General features: G+C 43.2%; 1 protein-coding gene across 2 annotated transcripts; it reads left to right on the plus strand.

Moving 5' to 3' along the window:
• The first annotated feature begins 67 nt into the window (after positions 1-67).
• Positions 68-17,032, plus strand: Ldaf1 (lipid droplet assembly factor 1). 2 transcript variants are annotated; one of them, XM_090357819.1, is made up of 6 exons: positions 68-205; positions 1,648-1,847; positions 10,530-10,698; positions 11,299-11,437; positions 16,413-16,541; positions 16,839-17,032. In XM_090357819.1, exons 2-6 carry the CDS (start codon positions 1,752-1,754, stop codon positions 16,909-16,911), a joined length of 606 nt encoding a protein of 201 aa, XP_090213945.1. In that variant the 5' UTR covers positions 68-205; positions 1,648-1,751; the 3' UTR covers positions 16,912-17,032. The 2 variants fall into 2 exon arrangements, with proteins under 2 accessions (XP_090213945.1, XP_090213946.1); XM_090357820.1 differs by lacking the exon at positions 68-205 and adding an exon at positions 1,021-1,222.
• Positions 17,033-18,785: the final 1,753 nt, after the last annotated feature.

The raw sequence follows: 18,785 nt of genomic DNA on the forward strand, positions 1-18,785 counted from the left end.
GAGGCCCTGGCGAGGACAGAGGGCGGGGCGGGGCGGAGGGGCGGGGCCTCGGTGGGGTGGAGGGGGCGTGGCCACCGCGAGGGCGGGGAAAGGCGGCTCCATCTCGCCTAGGTCTCGGGCTGTGTCCTCCCCTTCTCCAGTCTCCCCTTGGCCATACGGGCCGGAGCGCCCCCGGTGGACCGGCCATCACCTCCGCCAGCACCAAGTGAGTGCCCCGCGCTTCGAGGTGGGGTGGGATGGGAGAGGGCTACGGGGTGCCCCGGTTGACTGGATCCTGCTGGGCCCGCGCGGAGAGTGGAGGCGCGCGGGGGCGGCGGCCGCCGAGTGCGGTCAAGTCTTGGGCGTCAGGTCCTGCGTTCCGGGCCACTCCGGGAGAAGCGGATCCAGGCTCCTCTTCCGAAACACATCCCTCCCCACCCCACCTCAAACACACGCGGGCCAAGGGCTGCCAGCCCCGCCCCACGCACGAGGCCCGCTCTTGGGGGAAACGTGGCTGACCAGATGAGGAGTCCCCCCCACACACACACCCCGGAGCGCGCATCGGCGACTGCCCCTTCCCGCTCGGCTCTGCCCGGGACGTCTCCCCTCACTGCCGAGAGCTCATCACCCGCTGGTTGTCCGACAGCCCCCCCCACACACACACACTCCAGTCCCCACTCCCACTTCTCAACCTCCCCATCTGCATCGCACTTCCCCTTTCCTCCCGAAATCCCCGGCCTCTGAGGTCCTGGTGGGGAAAGGAGGAGGCGGGAGAGAGGCCCCGGGCGCCCCCGAAGCGCCCTCCTCCCCCCCCCACCCCCGCCCAGCCGGTGTTCTGCGAGCTCCTCCACCGGCCCCCTGGCTGGAACGTTGGGGTGGCGGTTTGCTCGCGGCGCCGTGGAGGAGCTGGGGGGGGGGGACTGGACGGGAGGGGGGAGGCTTTTATTGGCAGGCGTGGAGGGGGCGGGGTCCGGGGCGGGAGAGGGCGGGACACGTTCTGGACGGCTAGATTGACACCTTCCTTGCTTCTGCCCGCTGCTGCCGTCCGCCTGCCTGGGGCGGAGGCCCTGGGTGGAGGTCCGGGAACTGGCGGGCAGATCGATGTGGTCGCTGCCCACGCTCCCCTCTCTCACGCTTCCCAAACCAGTCAAAGTACTTCTCAGGCCAAAGGAAACCTTTCTAAGCAGATCCGAGCTTGTTTCCGCCTGCTGGCGGGGACGAGATGAGGGGAACTGAGCCCAAGGTCAAGAGCTAGGCCATCTGGAGCTTTAATAACAGAATATGGCCTAGAGGGATTCGAGTTCCCTGGCCAGACGGGAAAGAATCTCTCGCTGGGGCTATTTTTCAAATGTTATTTTATTTTATTTTGCCAGTCCTGGGGCTTGAACTCAGGGACTGGGCACTGTCCTTGAGCTTTCTCGAGGCTAGAGCTCTACTATCACTTGAGCCACAGCACCACTTCTGGCTTTTACTATTTATGTGGTGCCAAGGAATCGAACCCAATATTCCTATTTGACCTTTCCCTTTGGATTCCCAGAAAATAAGTTGTTAATAAGTGTATTGCCAAGCTCTCCTCCATTGCCCACCATAGATGTGTAAAGATAGTAGAAGCTGTTGTGGAACTTCGATGATGAACATTACTCATGATTTAACAAATATTTCTTCCAGGAACAGCAAGAGATAGGATGACATGAGCAGACAGACTGTATACTACCCGGGAGAAGCTATAAGTAGAAAAATTAGTTCCCAGAGAGACTGCAGTGACTTTCAAAATGGCCAAAGAAGAACCCTCAAGTACTTCCAGAGATTTACAAGAACTGCAGAGGAAACTGTCTTTGCTGATAAAGTCCTTCCAAAATAACTCAAAGGTCAGTTTCCAATCCAAATATGTAATCAGAAATCCCAAATTGATACTAACGTAAACCAGATTTTTTTTTAAAAAAAATGATTTCTTTCTCAAGTAGAAGCCAATTTGGGGGACAGTCAGGAAATTTTCCTGGCGTATCTAAGTTGTGACCCTCGGTCTCTTGTTTCAATATGACTACAAGGGCATCAGTATTCTAGGCATTGTATGGGAAAAGTAGAATGGGATGGGTAGATTCTCAAGCCACCTCCAATTTAAGCAGACTTCTTAGAAGTCCCTTCCATCTACATCTCATGGGCTAAAAATTGATTGGATAACAACCTCAAGTGGCAAATATACTTCTTTAGCTGGATTTATAGAAACTACTCCATAACTCAGCTTCAATCCTTTCCTTTTTTGTTGTTGTCTGTTTTTGTGTGCAGGTCCTGTGTCTTGAAGTCAGGGCCTGGGAACTCTGAGCTTTATTGCTCATAGCTAGCATTCTACTGCTTAAGCCACATTTCCATTTCACCTTTTTTGATGATTAATTAAGGATAAGAGTCTAACAGTCTGGGCCAGGAGTTTGGCCTAGTGGTTAAAGTGCTTGCCTAGCATGCATGGAGACCCGGGTTCGATTCCTCGAAACCACATACATAGAAAAAAGCCGGAAGTGGTGCTGAGGCTCAAGTGGTAGAGCTCTAGCCTTGAGAAAGTCCAAGGACAGTGCTCAGGCCCTGAGCTCAAGCCCAGGACTGGCAAAAAAAAAAAGAGTCTAACAATTTGAAAAGTATGGCACAAAGTGACCATAATGTTGTACTTTGGCCCATGTGTTAAAAGTTTGAGCTCCAGATGCTACCATCTGGATGATTTAAACTATAGGAGATAAGCCTAGCAGGAGAGGGGTGTCTTAAGGTTTTTCGCATACTTCAAAGGGGCCCTGGGAGCCCTGGTCCTTCCCTCCAACCTTCTGTGTCTCTCTGTTTCTTTCTTTTTCACTTTGTCTGTGTATGTCTCTCCCCTGGTTCTGCGGCTTGAACTCAAGGCCTGTGTACTCTCCCTGAGTTTTGTTTTTGTTTCTGTTTTTGCTGAAGGCTAGCATTTAAGCCACAGCTTCACTTCTAGCTATTTCTCAGTAGCTTGTTGCAGAGAAGAGCCTATCTTATCTGGGCTGGCTTCAAATCCTAATCCTTAGGTCCTCAGCCTCCTGAGTAGCTAGGATGACAGGCTTGAACCAAGGCCTGGGGTTTTTTGCTCAAGATTAGTGCTGTATCCCTGAGCCACAGTTCCACTTCTAGCTTTTCTTTTAGTAGTTAATTAGAGAATAGAGTCTCACAGCTTTCCTGCCCAGAGTGGCTTTGAACTGTGATCCTCAGATCTCAGCCCCCTAGTAGGATTACAGTTGTGACTCACCAGTGTCTCACTGCTTCATTTCTTCCTGGTCATGAAGTGAGCAGTTATGTTCTACCACACATTTCTGCCATGCTATACTGCCTCCACATGGGTCCAAAAGCAATAAGAACAACCAGTCATGGACTTGAACCTCCAAATCTGTGAACTAAAATACCTTTTCTTTTTATGAGTTGATTATTTGTATGGTATTTGTATCCATATGTTGATCGTTTGTTGGTATTTGTATGTACATAAGAAAGCTATCTAACACCATAACACAGAGGATACGTGCTTAAAGGATTGAAACAAGCCAGGTGCAACTCAGGAGGCTGAGATCTGAGAATTGCAGTTCGAAGCCAGCCCAGGCTTGAAAGCCCATGAGACTCTTATCTCCAAATAATCACCAGAAAACCAGAAGTGGTGCTGTGGCTCAGTGTGGTAGAACACTATCCTTGAGCTGAAGAGCTTAGGCACAGTGCCCAGGCCCAGAGGTCAAGTCCCAGGACTTGGGGGGGTGGGGGGGGAGAAGGAAAAAAAGACTGAAATGAGAAGACAAGAGTTTCTCTTGGCTTTTCTTCACTCAGGTGGGCATGTAAGAGTCCAGTGGCTCAGTTTCACACTGTTGGCATGTGCACAGTGAATTTTTTTTAGGTCATGGGGCTTAAACTCTTGGCCTAGGCACTGTCCCTGAGCTCTTCAGCTTAAGGCTACCACCATTTTCTAGTGATTAATTGGAGATACGAGTCTCATCTTCTTTTGTGCCTAGACTGGCTTTGAACTTTGATCCTTAGATCTCAGCCTCCTGAGTAGCTAAGATTACAGGTGTGAACCACCAGGCACAGCTGAATTATTTTTTTTAAGTATTGATTTTTGAGATTGTGAATCAGTTGTAGTAAATAGATTCTTGGATATAGAATTCAAATATAAAATTTTCACTATAGAATTCAAACATAAAATTCTTCAAATTTAGAAATTCAAATATAGACTGACTATATGTTTACTTACATTGATTGAGCAATTACTATAAGCCAAGCCCTATACTAAGCATTCATTATTTACATTTACTTTCTTTTTCTTCTTCTTCTTCTTCTTCTTCTTCTTCTTCTTCTTCTTCTTCTTCTTCTTCTTCCTCGTGTGTGTGTGTGTGTGTGTGTGTGTGTGTGTGTGTGTGTGTGTGTGTCATGGGGCTTGAACTCAGCCTGGGCGCTATCCCTGAGCTCCTTAGCTCTAGGCTACCACTCTACCCCTTGAGCCACAGCCCCACTTCCTGTTTTTTAGAGATTAATTGGAGATAAGAGTCTTTAGTGCCAGGGCTGGCTTTGAACCACTGGCTTTGAACCTCAATCCTCAGATCTCAGATCTCAGCCTCCTGTGTAGTTAGGATTTCAGGTATGAGCCACCAAGCCTAGGTTTTTCTTTCTTTATTTTCTTTCTTTCTTTCTTTCTTTCTTTCTTTCTTTCTTTCTTTCTTTCTTTCTTTCTTTCTTTCTTTCTTTCTTTCTTTCTTTCTTTCTTGCCAGTCTTAGGGCTTGAACTCAGGGCCTGAGCACTGTCCTTGGGCTTTTTCCTCAAGGATAGCACTCTACCACTTGAGCCATAGCACCACTTCCGGCTTTTCTATGTATGTAGTACCAAGGAATCAAACCCAGGTCTTCATGCATGTTAGACAAGTGCTCTACCACTAAGCCAGACTCCCAGCCCCTACATCTGCTTTCTGATATAGGCATTTCAAAACAGATAACTCACTTCTTAGCAATTTGTGATTCTTTTATCTCAGCTCCTCTATTGAGATGTTCATTAGAATAGCGTTGGGCCAGCCAGCTCACTTCTAGAATATTAGGAAAATGGATCAGTTATCTATGTCAGATAGGCCTGAGATAGAGTAGTTTCTTTTATTTGTGTGTTTACTTATTTATTTACTATTATTATTTACTTATTTTTTTTTTGCCAGTCCTGGGCTTAAGCTCAGGGCCTGAGCACTGTCCTTGGACTTTTCTCAAGGCTAGAGCTCTACCACTTGAGCCTCAGCACCACTTCCAGCTTTTTTTTACGTATGTGGTACCGAGGAATCGAACCAGGGTCTTCATGTATGCTAGGCAAGCACTTTAACCACTAGGCCAAACTCCCAGCCTTACTTATTTATTTTTATACTCGTAGTAGGGCTTGAACTTAGGGCCTTGCTCTTGGTTAACTTTCACTCAAGGCTGGTATTTGCCACTTGAGCCACACCTCCACTTCCAGCTTTTTGCTGGTTAATTGGCAATAAGAGTCTATCAGCTTTGTCTGCTCAGGCTAGCTTTGAATCCTGGTCCTCAGATCTCAGCTTCCAGAATATATAGGATTAAAGGTGTAAAGGACCAGTGCCCAGCTTATATTTTTATTGTGCTAGTTGCATTGTTATTTTAATTGTATTAGCAACTTCTTTTTTGGGGGAAAAGAAAGAAGCAAACCATTTGTAACATCACTAACAAATTCAGTGATGGTAATGATTGTTAATTATTACAATCCTTCAGTAATTACGATTATGACCACAGTAGATGTATTTTTTATTTTTGTTCAGTAATGGATCTTGTATTTCTTCCATATTAAAGTATGAATCTTAAGGACATTTACACTTACTGGTAGTACTTCAGCAAAGAACATTAGATTTATATAACTTCATTTACATAACCCTCCCCTTGTCCAGGGGAAATTTAAAGTGACCACCTCTCCAGTTCAATGTGCCTTTTTCTCACGTTAGTGAGCTTTCTGAGCTTCAGGTAAGAACATGAATTCCCCAGATAAAAATTCCAGTAGCTCAGGCATGTAGAGAATGTGAAAATACAAGTTTGAGGCCAGACTGAGCAGAAAAGCTGGAAAAATCCTTTCTCAACTCAAAGCTGGGCCCAATGGCATGTGCCTGTCATTTCAGGCTATATAAGAGTCTGACATTGGAGTTTTAGACCTGGGGGGAAAAAATTGAGACTTTTTTCTACATGAAAGGGAAGCTGGACTAGCGATGACAGCTCATGTGCAGATAAGGGAGAGAAGTAAGACTCTACCCTGAAAATAACCAGTGAAAAACAAGGCTTGATGTATGAAGTTTGAGAACCTGAGTTCAAATCCCCCAGTACTACAAGAATAAATGGACCCAAGCAGTGGTGGCTCACGCCTATAATCCTAGCTACTCAGGAGGCTGAGATCTAAGGATTGTGTTTCAAAGCCAGCCCAGGCACTTAAGTCCAGGAGACTCTTATCTCCAATTAACCACCAGAAAACCACAGGGTGGTGGCCTTGAGCTAAAGAGCTCAGGGATAGTGCCCAGGCCCGGAATTCAAGCCTCATTACCAACCAACCAACCAACCAATAAATAAATAAATAAATAAGTAGACACCCAAATGGAATGTGAAATAGTGACATCTTTTCCAAAACTCCTTTGAATGTATTAAAGTGTCTTTTTAAATTTTTTATTGTTGTTTTAAAGATGATATACAAAAGGGTTACGGTTACATAAGTCAAATAAAAAGTACATTTCTTTTTAGATAAGGTTACCCCTTCCCTTACTCTTTCCCAGTTTTTCCCTCCTAGTTGCACCCAGAAGTTGTCAGCATAGTATACAGTGTCTTTTTTTTTTCCAGTCCTGGGACTTGGACTCAGGGCCTGGGTTTCTTTTGATCAAGGCTAGTACTCTACAACTTGAGCCACAGCACCACTTCCGGCTTCTTTTGTGTATGTGGTACTGAGAAATTGAACCCAGGGTTTCATGCATGCTACGCAAGCACTTTACCCCTAAGCCATATTCCCAGCCCAGTTTTTTTTTTAATATATGTATACATTTACTTATTGATTAACTGATTTTTTTTCCATGTTTAACAATCTTTAATTGAAATGCAAAAGTTCAGTACAAGCCATTTTGTAGGGCTTGGGAATTCCTTCTTTTAAAAACAAAAATAGGGAAAATGCAACAAAATGGTATTTCTACTTTTCAAAAACTTTCAAAGAAAGGGTAGATCACAGGGCCATCAAAGATCCATTTAACCAAACCCACTTTCTCCCCCTACCAATAAGCTTATACCCATTCCATACACATATTCCTGAATGAAGATTTACAGTTCAGCTTTGCTTGCATAACCATTAAAAAATTACTTAGCACCAGCTTGCTTCCTATAATGCCAAACAAATAGTGAGCTACTTTGAGATGCATTTCTTTTTAAAACAAGAGGGCAGTTCTTTGTAGAAAGCAATGCTTAAGCTTCCAGATACATTTCCCAGAAACGGCATATGCCATTCAAAGGCCTAGACACTCTCATGCTTTCAAAATGGAATACCTAGCCTAATGTGCATAGAAGCATGAATGGCAAAGTTGAAGATCAGTAAAAAAAAATTGGTACACTTTGGAAATTCAGTGGCACAAGGTACACTGCCATTAACTTGAGGAACATTATACAGTTTAAAAAAAGAAATAAAAGGAAAAAATTTTTCTCCTGTTTTGAACACTGCATTACATAATTTTACCTGCCCAAACAGACCATTTACAAATATCAGGTCAATAAACTGCTAACATCCATATGACAAATGAGGGAAACCATTGAGCCTAAGTTCCTTTGAGTCTGGCTTACTTCACTTAATATGATTTTTTCTAAGTCTTTCCATTTCCTAACAAATGGGGCGATGTCATTCTTTCTGACAGCAGCATAGAATTCCATTGTGTACAAATACCACAACTTGTTGATCCACTCATCAACTGAGGGACATCTAGGTTGGTTCCATATGCTATGGTGAATAGTGCTGCAGTGAACATTGTTGTGCTAGTGGATTTAGTATGTCCTTGTTTCTGGATGGTTGGGTAAATGCCAAGTAGTGGAATTGTTGGGTCATAGGGGAGTTCTATGTTTAGCCTTTTGAGGCACTGCCACACTGCTTTCCATAGTGGTTGAAGGAGTTTGCACTCCCACCAACAGTGTAGTAGTGATCCCTCCTGGCCACATCCCCTCCAGCATCTGTTGTTATTCGTTTTCCTGATCCTGGCCATTCTAACTGGAGTGAGGTGGAATCTTAGAGTTGTTTTGATTTGCATTTCTTTTATGACCAGAGATGTTGAGCATTTCTTCATGTGTCTATAGGCCATTTTTGTTTCTTCTTCAGAGAAGACTCTCTTTAAGTCTTTGCCCATTTTTTAATGGGATGGTTGTTACTTTGGAGGTTAGTTTTGGAGTGATTCAATTTTTTGAGTTGTTGATATATTTTAGATTGAGGCCTTTGTCCATTGTTTGGTTGGTGAAGATCTTCTCCCACTCTGTAGGCTTCCTAATTAATTTACTAGCTATGTCCTTTGCCATACAAAAGCTCTGCAGTTTTGATTAACTGATTTTTAAAGAAAAGGTCATACTATGTTTTGCAGGTTCCCCTTTAACTCTCCATGCAGCTAGACTAGCTTGGCCTTAAATTCATGATCTCACTACCTTCGTCTCTCTCAAGTGCTGGGGTTATAGATATGCCCCATAAGTTCAGCCAGTTGTTATTTATTTATTTGCCAATCCTGAGGCTTAAAGTCAGTCATCGTCCTTGAACACTTTCACTCTAGGCTAGTGCTCAGAAAAGCATAGCTTTTTCTGAGTACATGGTATGGAGGAATTGAACCCAGGGCTTCATGCATGCTAGGCAAGCATTCTACCACTAGGCCATGCTCCCAGCCAGCCAGTTGTCTTTTAGATTGAGAGACATGAACCTGCTGAAAAAAAGCAAAGGAGCAAGTAAACAGATAGGATCTTCTAGAACTTTCAGAAAATGTAAGGTTCCTCTACACAGCAAGGATAGGGAGTGAATGAGGACTTAGAACGAAGGTCAGCCAGGTCATGGGGACCAGAAGTAACTTGACATCACCCTCCCTTATACTGTACAGCTTCTCATCTTAGGTTTTCCTTTTGTATCTGCTTTATTCTCTGCCCCTGCAGCCTGGCTTCCCTGGCATTCCCATTCAGGTGGGCAAACATTTGTCAAAGCTGGTACCTTCAACTCCCATCTGAAGCCCTCTAAGGCACCTGGTCTAGGAGACCCAGTTCCTAAGGGCAAGTATGGTTGACACATTTGCTTGTGGCTATAGAGGTGACCACTGAGCTGGGGTCTTGGATTTCGTTGCTATAGACAAGGTTCAGGACTACACACTCCATGAGAAGGCACTATTGCCAGTGAGGAGGCAGAGATGGATCATGAGCTAACAGATAACCAGGAATGGCATCACCTAATGCAGATAATCTGTGACAAATGATTTTCTCTCTCATACTAGACCTTCTGCAGTAGCTGGCACACAGCCCATTCCAGGCTTGAATTTGGAACCTGGGCGCAGTCCCTTAGCTTTTTGCTCAAGGGTGGTACTCTACCACTTGGATTTTTGGGGGTTAGAGATCAGAGTCTTAGGAACTTTTCTGCCCAGGCTGGGTTTGAAATGCAGTCTTCAAGTCTCAGCCTCATAAGTTGCTAGAATTACAGGTATAGGCTACCAAGCTGGCCTGATCTCAACCCTGTTCTTTCTGGTAACAAAATGCAACAAATCACTGTTGCCTTTCACATTCTGACACCAGAGAATTTGTCTGGCTCCTGAAGAGCCATGTGGATGGATCCTTTAACACCTCGAATCCTCCCCTTACTTTGGAATTTCCCAGGCTCTGTGTATTTACAAATAAATCTTTGGGCTCCTTTGTTTTCTCTTTTCTATAACAAGTAGCACCAAATCCATATACTTGCCAACCATAGACACAGAGCCTGTTTCATGTCAGTGCCAACTTCTGTAGTCTGTAGCATTCCTGGGTTCATCACTGACTTCTGCCTGTATCTAACCGGAGATCCATGTCTACCTGCAGGGAGGGGATGGAAAACTACAGTTTGTTTCTGTCTGATCAGCATTCCTGTCCTCTTCCCTCCTTTCCCTTCCATCTTCCTCAGTTGTACAAGCAGCTTTTGCTGGCCTGGCCCCTCCCCGAGTGCCCGACCCCCCTGTCCACTCTGCCTTGCCTACCTAGGGCTCTAGAGTATCATCAAAAGACTAGACCTGGAAAGTGAGTGTGACTTACTTCTTATGAGAAGGACGAGTGTGAGGCAAGCAGGCCATGGTTGAATCTTTCCTCCTCCCAAGATCGCTGCCTCCCATTGGATAGGGACACCACACGTACTACCTGTGTTCCCGTGCCGTCTGTGACTGCCTGAGTGACTCGTGCCTTGGGAGAAGTCTTTCAGTGACATCTTAAGGGCCTTCCAATTTGATAACTTCTAGTTACCCTTCCCCAGTTTGGGCTGATCCAATTAATCACTCAACTCTTGTAGTCTGTCCTTTTGTCCACAGGTGGTTGCCTTTATGAAGTCCCCAGTGGGTCAGTACCTGGACAGACATCCTTTCCTGGCCCTCACTGTGCTGGTGTTTGTCATCATGTCAGCCATTCCTGTTGGATTCTTCCTGCTCTTTGTGGTGCTTACCTCACTGCTGGCTCTCGTCGGAGTTATCTTACTGGAAGGTATCCCTCTCAGTGATTGGAAAATGAAGTTAGTGTACTCTCTGTCAAGCCTCAAACTTGACAGGTAAAGAAAATGAGTAAACCAGGTGCCAGTGGCTCACACTTATAATCCTAGCTACCTAAGAGGCTGAGATCTGAGAATCACAGTTCCGAAGCCAGCCTGAGCAGAAAAAAAAACAAAAGCCAGAATTGGAGCTGTGCTTCTAGTGGTAGAGCACTTAGCCTTGAGGAAGCAAAGCTGAAGGACACTGCCCAAGCCCTGAGTTCAAGCCCCAGAGCCTACACACACACACAACACACACACACACACACACACACGGAAAGAGAGAGGAGACAGAATAAAATGAGAGAGGCCCAAGTGTAATCCATTTTGTGAAGAGTAGGGATTGGAGGCTAGCCAGATGTCACTATACCCTAAGGCACATCTGGGTGGTGAAATGCCTCCACTGTACTTGATTCCAGAAATCTCCATTTTTATGGGAATGTGCCTCATTTCTAAATCCTGAGTTAAGTGTCATTATTTTAAACACACTAGCCCAGGGTCTGCTATGTTTTCAACCTGTTGAGTTGAACCCTCTCCTAACCATGTTCTCCCCATAGGACTGGTCGTCTCGGTGGGGGGCCTCACCCTGCTTTGTGTCCTCGGTGGAGTAGGTTTTGTGTCCCTCATCCTGTCTGGAATGACCCTAGCGACATACATGGTGGCCTCCAGCTTCATCAACTATTGGTTTTCTCCCAGGTAAACACATGTCAAAGGAACAATTTTATTTTGACTATTTGAGAGGTCAGGTTCTAAGAGGCAGGTATTTTCTCATCGTTGCCGTTACAACACATCAGGCCTCAAATGGAAATTTACAGTGGAGTTTCAGACAAAAAGTTTGATCATAGTAGGGCTTCATGGCTCACCTCTATCATCCTAGCTCCTCAGGAAGCTGAGATTTGAGGGTCACAGTTCCAAGCCAGCCCAGCCTGGAAATTCTGTGACACTCTTATCTCTAGTTAACCAGCAAAAAGTCATAAGAGGAACTGTGGCTCAAGTGCTAGAATACCAGCCTTGAGCAAAAGTGCTGAAGGACCAGTGCCTAAGCCTCAAGGTCAAGTCTCAGTATACACGCACACACACGCATACACGCACACACGCACACACACGCACACACACGCACGCGCGTAAACGCAAAGACTGCCATCACCCATCATATATAGCACTCATCTCATTGTCAAGCTACTATAGATTGCTTTTGTAAAATAACCTTTAATCTACAAATGCCAAATTAAGATACTTGGGAGTCAGACAGATGGAGAAAAGCAGACTATAGGCCCGGCCCATTCCTAGAGTGGGAGAGGAGACACTACTTTTCCTTCAGTCACACACTGATTGTATTTCGAGTTTGACTGTAGGTTCTGTTTCTTCACTATGGTTCCTTCGGCTTTTTTGTTATTGTTTTTGCCAGTCCTGGGGCTTGAACTCAGAGCCTTTCTGTGTTCAAAAGTAGTGCCACAGTGCCACTTCCGTGTTTTTTTTTTTCTATTTATATGATACCAAGGAATCAAACCAGGGCTTCATGCATGCATTCTACACTAAGGCATGCAGTAGGCAAACACTCTACCACTAAGCCACATTCCCAGCCCTCCCTGGGCTTTGACTGCAGGAGCAGTACCTGTTTAGAAGCCAGAAGGAAACTATGTTGGCATTTCCAGAAGGCACTGCCTTTGTCTCTAATGTGCTGCCCTATTAAGGGATTTCCAGAGATGACTCCTTCGCTTCATTTATTTATTTTTATTTTTTTGTTGGTCATGGAACTTGAACTCTGGACCTGGGTGGTATCCCTGAGCTCTTCAGCTCAAGGCTATCCCCCTACCCCTTGAGCCACAGCTCCACTTCTGGTCTTCTGGTGGTTAATTGAAGAGGAGTCTGACAGACTTTAGTGCCTGGGCTGGCTTTGAATCTCAGTCCTCAGATCTCAGCCTCCTGCGTAGCTAGGATTACAGGTGTGAGCCACCCGGCCTGGCTTCCTTTGGTTTATTATTATTTTTGTTTGGAATCTTAACTTCCCATGAAGCTCTGTTCTTCATGTAAGCTCTTGCTAGCTTAATGACAGTGGCTAATACCTATGGAATTCTTGCTGTGGCCCAGTGAGTCTGTTAAGCCCTTTCCCAAGCCTCATCTTGTAAAATCTTCACAGCTGACATAGTCTGTAATAAGGTAAATGACGCTAAATACCCAAAGAGTGTAACAGAACTTAGACTTAAATCCAGGTCACTTCACTCTGGTAAAGTCCTCTTAAATAAGATGTGAAGTGACTCTACAGTTTCTAGAAAGAGCAGTAAATATCTAAGGTTTTCTTTTTTAGACTGTAATTATTTTTCCAATAAACCTGCTCAGTTGCTATAGCATAAAACAGTAAATAGGAAGCAAGCAAACATGTGCATCTGTGTTCCAATAAAACTTTATTTACAAAACCATACAGCAGGGCTGAGAATTGGCTGCATTCATTCCCTAGGCCATGCTTACCAACCCTTTGAAATAGCCTTCAGTTTCTTGTCAAAATGTTGTCCTGATATTCATTTATTGGGGTGGTGTAACTTGAAGTTGCTCAGGGCTGGTTCTCACGGGATTACTTCACTGATATAACTGGAATCGCATTCAATGTTTTCTAAGTTGCTTTGATTCTTATCAGTCTTAAAGGAGATGAAAGGAGAAAGAGTGACTTATTTGGCTTATTGAGGGTAATGCTTTGAGCCCAAATCCCTCCCAACCTGGGAACTCTGCTCAACTAAGATAAAGTTCTTTCAAATTTTTCCATATTGCCAAATGCTAGTGACTCATGCCTGCAATTGTAGCTATGGAGGAGGCCGAAATCTAAGGATCTTGGTTCAAAGCCAGCGTAGACAAGAAAGTCCTTGACACTGATCTCCAATTTACTGCCTATTACTTAAGTGGTAGAATAGCCTTGAGCAAAATAAAGCTAGGGATAGGATCTAGGCACTCAGCTCAAGCCTTAGGACTAGTACCAATTTTTTTTTAAAATATTGCACAGTTCTACAGAAGTAGCAAATGGCTATTTGTTAAGAGCTTGAAAAATAAACCCACGATTTGGACTTGATCTTCTCTTCTAGCCCAGGGAGTTGTTCGGACCATAAGTGTCACTTGGGCCGAGATTCTCAAGCTTTTTGTCCTCAGGTCTCATGTTACCTCAATTGAAGAAACACATTGACCAACAAATAATGTCATATCTTCAGCTTTGACACCTTTGCTTTTCTTAATTTTTTTTTATTGTTCTTATAAAGATGATGTTCAGAGGGGTCACAGTTACATAATTTCAGGTAATGAGTACATTTCTCTCACTGTTTTTTCCTTTTGTCCCCATTATCAGTATAATGTCTAGTGAATACCACTGCTGTATTTGTTTACCCTTTGCTCCTCCATTTCTGTGCCCCCCATTATCATCCTAAAGACAGACAGACAGATAAAACACAGATAAATTGAAAGATTAAAACAAGACAGAAAACAAAAACAGCAAGCAACCTCTTGTTTCCATTTCCTGGAGTTTGTGTTGATAAATATCATCAGATGCACATATGCATTGTGCCTTTGTGTTCCTCTCCTAAGAATACCCTCCTTTGGTTCTCATTGTGTATGAATGCCTAGAGTGTCCCTTAAAAGCTTTGACATACAAAAGATAAAATATGCCATTTGTGTCTGAGCTTGGCTTACCTCAGCATGATTTGTTGTAGGATCATCTATTTCCCTGCAAATGATATAATCTCATTCTTTCTAATGGCTATATAAAATTCCATTGTATATAGCTACCACATTCTTTTGATTCATTCATCTCTTGTAGGGCATCTGAGCTGTTTTAATTACTTGACTATTGTAAATAGTGCAGCAGTGAACATGGATGTGCAAGTGTCTTTATGGTATCCTGGCTCGTGATGTTCAGAATAGATGCCCAGGAGTGATATGGCTGGGTTAAGAGATCTATGTTTAGTTTTTGATTTCTTTGTTGGTTTTGTGTTGGTTTTTGGGTTTTTTTTTTTTGGTTTTTTTGGTTTTGGTCAGTCATGGGGCTTGAACTCTGGGCCTGGGTGCTGTCCCTGAGCTCTTCAGCCCAAGGCTAGTGCTCTGCCACTTGAGCCACAGCACCACTTCTGATTTTCTAATGGTTAATTGTAGATAAGAGTCTCACCGACTTTTGTGCCCAGGCTGGCTTTGAACCACAATCCTCAGATCTCAGCCTCCTGAGTAGCTAAGATTATAGCCGGGTACCAGTGGCACATGCCTATATTTTGATATTGAGGAACCTCCAGCCTGCTGTCCAGAGTGGTTGTACTAGTTTACATTCCCACCAGCAATGCAATTGGGCTCCTTTTCCCCCACTTTCTGCCAATAGTGGTTATTGTTCATATGCATGATGTTGGGCCAATCTTACTGGGGTGAGATAGAATCTCAAAGTTGTTTTTCATTTCTTTTAGGTCAGGAATGATGAGCATTTTCTTGTGTGTTTCTTTGCCATTCTTACCTCTTCTTCTGAAACATATCTCCTTAACTCCTTTGCCCATTTAGTGATTGATTTATTATCTTTGGGAGTGGTTGATTTCTTGAGCCCCTTGTATATTTAGGATATTATGCCTTTATCAGCTGTATTGCTGGTAAAGATCTCCTCCCAGTCTGTTGGTTGGCTTTCTAGACTAATAATTATGTCCTTTGCTGTGTAGAAACTTTTTAGTTTGATGTCATCCCTTTTGTCAAGTCTCTTTTCCAGTACACCTGGGACTCTTCATGAAGTTTCTGCCTATGCCTAACAGTTCTAGTGTTTCTCCTACTCCCTCTTGGGATAATTTCAAAGTTTCATTCAGGTCTGATATTTGAGGTCTTTGATTCATTTTGAGTTGATACCAGTGCATGATGATGAACGGGGATCTACTTTTAGTTTCTGCATATGGATGCCCAGTTTTTCCAACACCAATTGTTAAAGAGGCTATCTTTTTCCCCTGAATATCCCTTATTAAATACCAGATGATTGTAAATATGTGGTTTTATTTCTGGGTCTTCTAATGGTTTTTGGATCTATTTTGTGCCAATACCAAGCTGTTTTTGTTATTTTAGCTCTGTAGTAAAGTTTGAGGTCTGGGATTGTGATATTACCTACATTGCTTTTTTTTGTCTAGACTTGCATTAACTATTCAAGGTCTTTTGTTGTTCCATATGAATTGGATAGTTTTCTCTATCTTGATAAATAATTTCATTTGGGATTTTGATAGCAATTGCAATAAATTTTTAGATCATTTTTGGCAGTATGGCCTTTTTCATAATATTAATTTTACCTATCTATGAACATTGAAAATCTTTCCATTTTCTGGTATCATCTTTGATTTCTTTAATTTTTTTTTATAGTTTTCACTATAAAGGCCTTTTGCTTCCTTGGTTAAGTTTAGTCTCAGATTTTTTTTAGGCTATTGCAAATGGGGCTGTTTTCCTTATTTCCCTCTCTGCTGGTACATTGTTGTTACAAAAATGCTACTGATTTTTGTGGGTTAATTTTATATCCTGCCTGCTAGTTGCCAAATTTGTTGATCAGCTCTAGAACCTGGGAATGGAGCCTTTGGGTACTTTAGATATAAGGTATGTCATCTGCAGATAGGAATAGTTTGATGTATTCTTTCTCTATGTGAATCCCTTTTATGTCTTTTTCTTGCCTTATTGCTCTGGTTAGAAATTCCAGAACTGTATTGAAGAGGAGTGGAAAGAGTGGACATCCTTTCCTTGTTCCTGATTTTAGTTTTTCACCATTCAGTATGATGTTGGCTGTTGGTCTATCATATATAGCCTTTATTATTTTGAGGTATGTTCCTTCTATTCTTAGCTTTTCCAGCATGTGTTTTTAACATGAATGGGTGTTGGATTTTTGTCAGACTTTTTCCACATCTATTGAGATGATCCTGTGGTTGTTGTCTTTATCTCTATTGATTTACGTACATTAAACTAGCCTTATATCTCTGGGATAAAACCCCCTTGATCATCATGTATGTTTATTATTATTATTATTATTATTATTATTATTATTATTATTACTTGCTGACTTCTGTGAGCTAGGACACCTTTATTTTAGAGCTAACTCTTTTATCCTGTCACCAAACAGAGCACTGACACAGCAAAACCCGAGCGTCACCTGTCACCTGTCCACAGACTTGGAGGCGCTACACCAGGAATGATGAGCTTGCTGGAACCAGAGATTGTATGTCCTCATCTCAGGAAAATGATCGAGTCACACTCACTCCTTGGGATTATGGTTAAGAGAAAGGGGCTGGATAGTAAACATGCTCCATGGATGTAGCCACTAGCTTCTTTACTTACTGTGTGCAAAATTGTGCTGCCGCCCAGATGGATTCTCTCACACGTGCCTTGATGGTGGCAGGGTCCATGCATTGTTTTCCCCCCCAGGTCTTGAACTCAAGACTTTAGAACTGTCCCTTTCTTGCTCAAGACTGATGATTTACCACTTGAGTCACAGCTCTACTTGCAGCTTGTTGCTGGTTAGTTGGAGATGAGTATCTCCCAGAGTTTCCTACCTGGGATGGTTTGGAACCATGATTCTCAGATCTCAGCCTCCTGAATAGTGAGGATTATAAATGGTAAGCCATTGGTACCCAGCAACAATGGAGTTTTTTTTGCCAGTCCTGGGTTTTGAACTCAGGGTCTGGGCACTGTCCTTGAGCTCTCTCAAGGCTAGCATACTACCACTTGAATCACAGCACCATTCCAGCTTTTTCTGTGTATGTGGTACCAAGGAATCAAACCCAGGGCTTCATGCATGCTAGGCAAGCACTCCACCACTAGGTCACACTCTGTGCCCTAATGGATTGTTTTTTTAAAGATTATTCTTGTTTTTGTGTTTTAAAAAGAGAGAAGCTATATTTTCACTAACTAAAAAAAAGAAATGGGAGAAAAAATATAAAACAGAACCAGCTCTTCTGCCTTACTTGTTTTTTTTTAAACCAGAAAGAACAGCAACATTTGGGAATAGTGGCATATCAAGATTGCAAGAGTCCTTTAACTTTGTGGCCCAGAGTCTTTTTGAAAAAGTCTCAAGGCATTATTTCTACTGTAACTGTTAAGTGCTATTATCTCTTCTCTTTTACATATTTGTACTTAATACTTTCAATACTGGTTTAAAGAATTTGACTTGTAAAGTCATTTCTTAAAAAACAAACAAAAACACTTGCTATAAGACTACATATAGGAAGTAGCACTGTGGCTCAACGTGGTAGAGTGCTAGCCTTGAGCTGAAGAGCTCAGGGACAGCACCCAGGCCCAGAGTTCAAGGCCCATGACCAACCAAAAAAAAAAAAAAAGACTACATACAAAGCCAAATAAAATATCCCACGTAATTTCTACTTCAGTGATTTATTTGCTGTGGCATTTTATTAAATATTCATGGGATGGGGTTTTACTGTACTTTTTTGCTTGGGTACATCAGACTTTCTCTTAATTTTCCATTACCATGTCAGAATGCCTGCATGGAAGATTTATAAGGGACTTGTTAATTTAAGTCATAAGTTCAGAGTTTCAGCCCATGGTCACTTGGTTCGTTTGATTTAGGACTATGGAGGTACCAGGCATTCGTAGCTCATACCTAGTTGCTGTGAAGGCTGAAGAGGAGGGGTTCTAGGCCAGCCTGAGCAACATGTTTGCAAGACCCCATCTTCACCAATAGCTGAGTATAGTGGTACATACTTGTCCTCCCAGGTATGGCAAGAAACAGAAATAGAGGGACATTGTTCAACACTACTGAATGACCAGAGAAAACATGAAAGGGCTAGAGTCATGGCTCAAGAGGTGGAGTGCCTGTCTAAAAAGTGTGACGGCCTAGGTTCAAATCTCAGTACTGTGAGGAAAGAGAAAGAAAAAGAGGAAAGGGCAAGGTGCTGTCTCTTCTCCTAATCACCTCACTTCTTTCTACTAGGTCCCATTAACTAAAGCTTCTACCTCCTCCCATTAGCTACAAGTTTGTAGCTAAGGAGAAGTGGGCAAGGCGGGAAGGAGATTCATTTCCCCTAACTGAAAAACCAAGATGATCTTCAGGCAC

The sequence above is a fragment of the Megascapheus bottae genome, chromosome 25 (assembly GCF_031878675.1).
Source record: "Megascapheus bottae isolate mThoBot1 chromosome 25, mThoBot2.hap1, whole genome shotgun sequence".
Lineage (NCBI taxonomy): Eukaryota > Metazoa > Chordata > Mammalia > Rodentia > Geomyidae > Megascapheus > Megascapheus bottae.

Coding starts and splice junctions, on each gene's coding strand:
- Ldaf1 (XM_090357819.1), top strand. CDS start 1,752: ATGGCCAAAGAAGAACCCTCAAGTACTTCCAGAGATTTACAAGAACTG. Junction 11,438..16,412: donor AACTATTGGTTTTCTCCCAG/GTAAACACATGT, acceptor TGCTCTGGTTAG/AAATTCCAGAACTGTATTGA. Junction 16,542..16,838: donor ATAGCCTTTATTATTTTGAG/GTATGTTCCTTC, acceptor GTCACCAAACAG/AGCACTGACACAGCAAAACC.